The 9,272-nt window shown below is 29.6% G+C and overlaps 2 protein-coding genes across 2 annotated transcripts; both read right to left on the bottom strand.

Moving 5' to 3' along the window:
* Positions 1-5,019: 5,019 nt before the first annotated feature.
* On the bottom strand, positions 5,020-5,844 carry LOC112421172 (uncharacterized). The gene has a single exon (XM_024781749.2). The coding sequence runs from the start codon at positions 5,592-5,594 to the stop codon at positions 5,157-5,159; it is 438 nt and encodes a 145-aa protein (XP_024637517.1). The 5' UTR covers positions 5,595-5,844; the 3' UTR covers positions 5,020-5,156.
* A 658-nt stretch (positions 5,845-6,502) lies between these two features.
* On the bottom strand, positions 6,503-6,865 carry LOC25492497 (WUSCHEL-related homeobox 2). Its single transcript, XM_024780616.1, has one exon. It carries the CDS (start codon positions 6,863-6,865, stop codon positions 6,503-6,505), a length of 363 nt encoding a protein of 120 aa, XP_024636384.1.
* Between the last annotated feature and the right edge of the window lie 2,407 nt (positions 6,866-9,272).

The raw sequence follows: 9,272 nt of genomic DNA, 5'->3' as shown, positions 1-9,272 counted from the left end.
TCACTTGGAGATTTCTCAAGTATCTCACGTAGAGATTTCAAAATAATATCTCAAAGAGATATTTCAAATAATATCCCAACTTGGAGATATTATAAATACAAACTTTCAGGGATATCTTAGCTTCAATAAAAGAAAGATATTTGAAGCTTGCTTTGTTTTTGTTACAAACTTTCAGAGATATCTTAGCTACAAGAGAAGAAAGATATTTGAAGCTTGCTTTGTTTGTTGTTGAAGAGCTTTATGAATGCTTCTTTGAGGATTCACGTGAATGAGAGAATTGATTTCTTTGTATGTAAGCTCTTGAGAATTTGCCTTGCTATGTGCTTGTTTTTATAGAGGCTTGATTTGTGAAGCTCACTTGAAATGTACATGAACATACAACTGTGAAGCTTGTACGAAAAAAACAGCCCATGTGCTCTTGCTTTTTGTTGCTTGATGCACAAGTGTTGCAAAAAATGTGTTATTTCAAGTGAAGAATGTTCTGAAGAACATTCTCTGCTTTTCAGCCTTTTGAGACAGCCCACATGAGGTTGTAATACAGCTGTGTATGAGTTGTAATTGGTTGTGACAGAGATGACATCATCCTTATCCATTTGGAGCTTTACCAGAATGTTCTCAAGAACATTCTTTCTTTGTAAAACGATTTTGTTCTTCTTTCTTTAAGGCACGTGCTTTTCCAATTCCTTTTTAATTGCAAAGGCCTTTTGTAATCATAAGATATTCTTTCCATTTATGTCATATATCCAAAGTATCTTCTTTTGGTGAGACATATAGAATATTTTGCTTCTTGAATTTGTTCCAAAAAGTCCATTTATGTTTGTAATCTTTAAAACATCAAATAAGGATTTTTTTCAACAATATTAAATGAATAAGGTCATTATAGTAAAAGTATAGTTTATTGCATCAAAAGTAGTACTCCCTCCGTCCCAAATTGTATGACGTTTTGGGCATTTCACACATATTAAAAAATGTAATTAATATTGTGTGGGAAAAAGATATTATGAGTTATTTTACAAAATTTTTGGGAAAGAGAAATGAAGGAATTGAAAGAAAAGAGAGTAATAAATGATTAAGGATATAATAGGAAAAGTAACATAATTTTTCATTGGTATTGTAAAGCGACATATAATTTGGGACAAATATTTTTTCTAAAGTGACATACAATTTGGGACGGAGGGAGTATTAATTGTTGATTGTCTTGGTTTGTGCAAAATGTGACAATTAAAAAGGAACGGAGGTAGTAATAAATAGGGGCATGCATGTAAAGAAATAATTAATGTAGTTGGAAATAGCAAAGGGGTCTTATAAAAAAGGACAAAAAAATTCTCAAAAGGGTCTTATAATTAGGATGGAGGTAGTACATTTTTCTGCACAATTTTATTTAAAAATATAAATTCTACATATGAGTTTACTTTAAACGAGGAACCAAAAGTAAAGATTGAAAATTTTATAAGATTAAAAGTTGAAGGAAAATTTTAGAGGGACTAAAACGAAAAATTGGTATATTTATAGGGACCAAAAACATATTTAACCCTTATTTTAATTATCATTATGAAATGAAAAAAAAAAACCATGAAATAAATGTTGATCTTAATTGAAAATAGGGACGGATATAGGCTAGAGCGAGTTAAGCTTTGCAAGGTTTAAGCCTGACCTGTCAAAATTGTTAAGACATAAGCCTGACATACAGTGTGTCATATGCTTACTTTTTAGGCCTGAGTCTAACCTTCTAAAAGCTTTCTACGACCTGTTAGCCTATTTAAAAGTCTATATCATATGAACATATTTAAATAAGCAATGTGATCTAAGTTTAAATAGACTAGCAAATTAATAGATCAATTAGATTAAACTCTCTTTTGATAATCAACAAGAGTTTTTAGGGAATTTGACATATATTGTATTGTACTTGCAATGAGGACAATATCTGAAACTAGGGTTTAGTATGTTTAGGTCATGCCTTGAGAAAAATCTCAATAGCGGTATTTATAGTCCTATGGAGGCTTGTTTTCGCGTGACTTAAGCCCCAAGCAAGATGGACCTTAAGTCTTTTCACATGGTTTTGGAATGCACCTCTAAGAGATTCCTTTAAGTTTGATCGTGCCCCTCTGTCAATTGAAATTTGTCAGTTGACAGAGCAGTAAGATTAAGCTCAAAAGAACCTCTTGAAATGCATTCCTTTATGTGACGACTCGTCTTATATGAGAGAATTCGATGTGATAACATATATAGTTGATTCTGCATAATACATGTTGTGTTCTCTTAATCTTTTGACTTTTCAAAGGGGCTTGCAAATCACTACCTAATTTTTAAAAGGAGCAATAAAATTTCCGGGTGAATGTTTGAGAGTTGTTGTTTAACAAGTTTGACCTTATCAAATTTCAGAGGTAAGACATATTTAGGAAGAATGTAATGTGATGTGATGAAATTAAAAATAAATACAATTATGTATTTTTTTTGAATTGATTATGTGTACTTGTGACTTTATTTTTTATATTTATTTTTTGAATTGATTTTGAATTTATTTAATACGCAAATTTTATCGAATTTATTCAATATGCAACTTTATTCGAATTTATTTAATACGTTACTTTATTCGAATTTATTTAATATGCTACTTTATTCGAATTTATATAATACGCTACTTTATTCGATTTTATTTAATACGCTATTTTATTTGAATTTATTTAATACGCAAATTTTATCGAATTTATTCAATACGCTACTTTATTTGAATTAACGATAGGTTTAATTAGTCTTTATTCGAATTTATTTATTTAATACGCAACCTTTATTTGAATTCACTTTATTCGAATTTATTTATTCAATACACAATCATAAAATAAATGCAAATATAAACCAAAATAATAGACATAAAATCTCATTTTATTAATATAATGGATACATTAACAATGGTGCAGATTTAGTTTTACCCCAAAAAGGTTGTTCAACCCAACATTTTTGGGGTAAAACTACATCTACGACAACCTTTTTGGGGTAAAACTACATCTACTTCATTTTACCTCAAGAAGGCTGCTCACCAAAATCTCAAACTCAAAACAACCTCTTGAAATCTTCAAGGATGGAAAAACAACATTGTTGTTGTAGAAGGAAGAGGAGGGAGGAGAGTGAGGAGGAGAGAATGTGAGAAATGGTGTGAGAAATAGTGAAGAGGAGGATGGTATTTATAGGTGGTTTAAGGTAACATAGGACTTAATGAGGTCAAAAAACGTGTAAAAAAGAAAGTGTAAAAACCATTAAAATGCATTGACTACCGTCTAAAAAACGTGTTCTTAGTGCATGAACTACCGGCTAAAGGTGCGAGAGTTAACTCATGTTGCATGTATGGGGAGCGTGAGTTAACTCATGTAGGAATAAAAATGTCTTTTCAGTTGGGAACAAGCAAAAAAATGTTGGGTAAAGAGCAAATTTCTATAAAATTTCATGATGATGTATGTTGCGATAGATTTGGCCTCAAATTTTTTGTTCGTGGGTTTTGCTTTTTGACACCCCTTATTTTCTCTTTTTCATATGATTTATATGTATTTATTAAGGTTTTGCAAATGCTTATTCTTTGATAGGGTGTCAACATATTTGGGATGTCAGCTCATCACAATGATGTCTTCGCACTTTGAGTTTTTTTTTTTTATGTGGTGGTCGGAATTTGAACCCCGAACTTTGTATATTTTATGCATTGTCCCTACCAACTGAGGTAAGTTCACGAAGACTCGCACTTGGAGTTTATGTCTTAAAAAAAAGAAAATCTTTTCAAAATATTGTTTTATATAGTATTCAATACCGAATTATTTTGTATATTAATACACTTGGTTTAGGGACAAATCAAATTAGGAACTTACAAAGCACCAATAAGAAGTCTCTTTAAAAAATGTAGTGTGATTTCGTAGATCCAAATATATTTTTTATATCATTGTGAATGAGAATGTTGGAAAAATCATGTAACAACAAAATTTTATATTCATTCGCCTATGGTCAAATGATTTATTTTTAACTTGTACGTAACTTTCTTATAAAAAAACTTGTACGTAAATATTTGTCACACAGATTGTGCATTATTATTATTTTTAAATTTCCCCTTTCTATCATCAAAAGATGAAAAGTTAAGTAAAAAAAGAATGAAATCTAATTATTTGCAAATAACATTTAATTGTGATAAAGGGTCAAACACTACCCCTCAATGTTTTTAAGAGACACTTAATATCAGTTCTAATTTTAGAGAGGTTTTTTTATAGCACCTTAAGTTCTAAAAGTATTTTAATGTATTTAGCTCAACATGCACTTTATACACTATAAAATGATCAAATAATATTCTATTGCTACATGGTTTGATAGGAAAATATGGCTAAAACTCTTAAGTTTGTGTATGCTATGATTATATTTCTTTCCTTATTTCTTATGGCAACGAACATAGACAGCGGTGAGTTGTGACCTATTTTTTCATTGTTTTCAAATTTCCTATTTTTTTTTTTGGTCGACTTTCGAATTTCCTTCTTTAATCTTACATAGTCTTTTTATATCTTCTTAGTAACAATATTTTATTCTCTTTTTTATTACAGCACTTATTGAATGTCAAATTGATGATGATTGTCCGCCAATTAAATTTGCCAAGTATTTGTGTATTAACTACAAATGTAGAAAGATTTGTTTGGGTGAATGAATTCTTACTTTAGAAATAAAAAAAAAAAAAATCTCCAAATATGTCAATAAGGATCAATAAAATTTGTGTTTGATGTTAAAAAAAATATATGTCAATAAGGATCAAGTGTTATGTTTGTTCTCAAATTTTCTCCATTTGCTAGTTGTTCTTTTCCATTTCCACCAATAAAATAAGTGGCATGCACAAACTGAAACATATATTTCAATTTCTATGTTTTCAAAGCCTGCAAAAAGAATTGTTTTATGGATGGACGTTGTGCATGAAACATGGAAATAAAATACTCCATACTCACATAATATGTCAACTCTATATATAGTACTTTAATTTTTCTTTAAATTAAAAAAAGGTGGAAATACTAAAATATAGTACTACTAATAAACTAAAGAACATAAACTAATTTCATTGATTAAGAAAATGTGGAAAACTAGAAATTGCATGTTTGTACTTATAGCAAGAAAACATTAAAAAAAACTTGCAAACTATCCTAAGAACCTTGTCCTGCAGAATTATTAAAAAAGTCAAAGAAGGGTTTGTTCCCATTATAACCATGATCTTGATTGATCTCATGATGAGAAGAACCAGAATGTGTATCAGTGGAACTATCAGCAGAAACTGAAACAATAGAAGACACCTGGTCAGTTGATTTCCCTTCCAATATGCCAGTTGGATGCAGAGGAAACAAATCCAATGTTTCTTGATTACTGTAACCAAAGTCATAATTAGGGTTTAGGATTCTCTGTTGCATGTTTTCATTATATACCATTGGACTATTGCAGATATTTGACATGCCATTTGAGTTTGACATAACTTTCTCAGCATGGTTCCTTCTATAACCTACTGCAGGTAGAAGCACTTTTGGATTTTGAGGGTAATAGCTTATTTCATGACTTTGTGGTTGTGGTACGCAATATGGTGCACGCATAGCTGAAAACCAAAAATAATAATTCAATTACCAATGTTACAGTACAATACTAGGATGTAAAGTAAAGAAAGAAATAAGTAATACTAGTGGGGAAAAAAAAACTTTATTAGATTAAAATGTATATTTAATTTGTAACAAAAACACAAAGCAAATATAATCACTCCATCTTTGGTTATGTTTCTGTTTTTGAAGTTATCCTATTTTAATGCTTTTTTAGTTAAGATCTTGACTAGTTCAATCTTTTTGATGAACAGTTGAACACATACACCAAACATATTTGCATGATGAGATACATTGGACTATAGATTATTAAATCATCAGGAAATATTTAATCAACTAAATACGAAAAATAAAATACTAGAAGGCATTAAAACATAATTATGTATAAACCAACTAATTTATTTGACATGAAAAATTACAGAAATTAATTATTGAAAGGTTAATCTCTACTAAAACGGGATTTATATAGAGGGCTAATGTCTTCTAAACTGAGATTGAATTAACAAGTAACAAATAACTAATAGTTAAAAACAAGGTTTTAGATTGCATCAATTCAAAGTGCAGTTTCAAAGGAATTAGCTGCATATTCCCATATTTTACCACAATATAGATGTTTGCAGCATCCATGAAAAAGATACAACAATAAGAAGTTCGCTACAAGAATCAAATTACATCATAATATTCTATCATAAACCATTTTATGTTCGTACAAAGATAAAAATAAATAAAAAATTTGCAGCATAACCACAAGTCCGCTAGCACAATTTAAAATCATGGTTAAAAATCTGAAATATCTACTAGTACGGAGTACTATTTTTGGCCTAGAAATTTTTTTCCATGAAAATATAATAAAAACAAAAACAATGATATGAAAATGGAAAAAAGCATGTAAATTTTATAACCTAGAACTAGAAAAAGGAAGAAGTTGAGAACATACCATTTGGACAAATAGGTGAAGGATAAATGGGTTGAGGTCTATGAAGAAGTCGATTGAAATAAGCAATACTTTCTTGCTTCTGTTTCTGTCTCTGTCTTGCTTTGTGATTCTGAAACCAGTAAAAGACATTCTTTCCTTCGATGTGACCATACACTCTAAGCCTAGCAGTGATTTCTTGTATTTCTTCAGCACTTGGTGTCTTTATTCCTTGCTTATACAAATTCTCCAACATACTTATTTGTTCTTTTGTTGGGTTCCATCGTGAACTTGATGAAATACTATTATTCCCATTCGACCCCTCTTCATTCATCTCATTATTATTCTCACCCTCCATTCTTCTTCTTCTTCTTCTCTTTACTTCCAATGCTTTCACAACTCTTAAGCAAGCACTCTTTTATAGAGTTATGTTATGATAAATAACGAAGTCAGTTGAGATTGGTTGAGAGTTGAGAATTGAGAGAGAGAGAGATTAATGAACAATTTAACATGCGTATAGTTTTTGGTGCAGAACATTTCTGAAAACATGGAGGTGGCAGAGAGAGAGGTTGCTTGCTTAGGTTTCGTCGTCTTTCAATGGTTGAGTAGAATTTTTAGGAATAATAATTGCCAAAATGGCCCTCTCTTTTCATCTTCCTCTTGATTTTGGTGCATATGTATACATAGAGAGTGTTTAAGATTGATTAACGTTGATCAATCTTGTCTTGGGAATGAAAGAAAGATAAGGTAGTTTACGGCATTGAAGAAAAAGGGGGGTATAAAAGTAAATAGGAGTAATAAAGAGAGAAAAAAGACATGCGGTTGGGTTGTACTAAGATTGTAGGTGAAGGCTAGGCATTGGGAATTGAAGTGAGAGCAGATAGGCTCAGATATATGAATATGAAGTTGAAATTGAAACTTGAAAATTGAAATTAAGTTGAAACGTCTAGAGCTATAGCTAGGGCTCTATATTTTTCTCAGTCTTGATGGAGGTGACTGTGAACTCCAAGGTTTCATAGTGGACATTACATGGATCATCATAGATTGTTTGGCACTGTGTGTTTAATGTTCAAGTATTTATTGTCTGCTAGATAAGAGGACCAAACATTCATATTCATTTTGTTAAATGGTCCAAATTCATCTACATTCTTTTTTTCTCTCGTACAAGAAAGGATAAAATGTCATGCATGATTTACGTATAGTAGATAACAGTACTACTAGTACTTTAAATATTTCTTGCGTGAAGAGGTTTATCATTATCAACATAACTAGTACAAATAGTTCAAAGATAAGTACACTGTATATCTTGAACTATTTGATTTCACCGTAAAAGGTTATTACGGTATGGTGATTGTTAATGCTTTTTAGAAGCAATTTTTTCTTAAAAGAGAAAAAAATAAGTATCTTGAATATAGTTTAAATCGGGAATAATTCTTTTATTGAGCACGTTCTTAGATCGAGAAAAGGTCTCCATCAGCACAATCAATTTAAAACTCATGAATAATATTTTTCTATATCAAAAAGAACTCATGAATCCATGGTAAAAGTTTAAGGAAATGTTAACTACTCGTATTACTTCAGATACTAGTTAAAGACTTTAAACGATAATATTTTATAAAAGTTTATGTAATAAAGTGTATTGAAAATTGAAACTTTAACGTTTTTAAAAAATAATTATTTAATTTAGAATAAATAAAGAGTGTCTCAAGGATACTCATTAATAAGACTCATAATATAATTAATGTTAAGACGGACACTATTTTTAACTTTCATATTACGTTTAACTAATGTGTACTCCTTTCGGTTACATTTATAAGCAAAAAACCACTTTTTAGGTTCATTGAACACCTAATGTATTTGGTCTTCAATGAACCTAAAAAGTGGTTTTTTGCTTATAAATATGTTTATTGAACACCTAATGTATCCGTTTCTTTACGGTAGTTGGTTATAAATTTTTAGAATATACTATAATCAAGTAAAGATTCAACTTATAGTTCTTTTTTTTTTAAAAGATTTAACTTTGTGAAATATTTCCAATTATACCAAGATTTCACTGATTTTTTAAATTAAAAATTTGAAAGATGTAATTGAAAGATAAGAAATCAGTCCAAAATTATGTATTATTTTTATATATAGATTAGCATGGACACTCCGTACACGTCCGTTCTCTCTTTTTATAACATTAATGCGTATAAATTACGAAAAATATTTTTTATGAATTTTTTATTAAAATAATTTGTTTTTTTATTAAAGTTATAGGTATCTGTACATTTTTTTTTTCTTTACTACATATAAAGAATACGGGCTGTCTTTTTCTTTTCCGATTATAGTTGTGCTATTTTGTTGTGTCATTAGAAAATATAAAGATTTATATTATATTTGTTATATTTTTTTGAAATTTATTATATTTGTTATATTGTTGATATCCTTTAAAGTGAAAAAGTAAGTCCAAAATCATGCATTCTCTTTGTATATAGTATACATATATAGACCAACGTCAAGACGTGTACTAATGTGTTTGTGTTTTTGCTTCTATTGACAATGGACGATAAGATGCTAAAAAATAATGGAAGAAAAAATGTTGCACCAAAACACTATTATTTAGTGGCTTAAATATGTATTTGATCCTTGCAATTAGGGGTCGTTTAAAAATTGATCCCTGTATTCGCTAATCCTTGCAAATTAGTCTTGCAATCACTAATCATTTAAAATTTAGTTCTTTGACCAACTTAATCACTACCACGTCACTAATTTGATGACGTGAC

Source organism: Medicago truncatula, chromosome 4, assembly GCF_003473485.1.
Source record: "Medicago truncatula cultivar Jemalong A17 chromosome 4, MtrunA17r5.0-ANR, whole genome shotgun sequence".
NCBI lineage: Eukaryota > Viridiplantae > Streptophyta > Magnoliopsida > Fabales > Fabaceae > Medicago > Medicago truncatula.
Note: the sequence above shows the minus strand (reverse complement) of the source record. Positions and strands in the feature narration are given on the sequence as shown.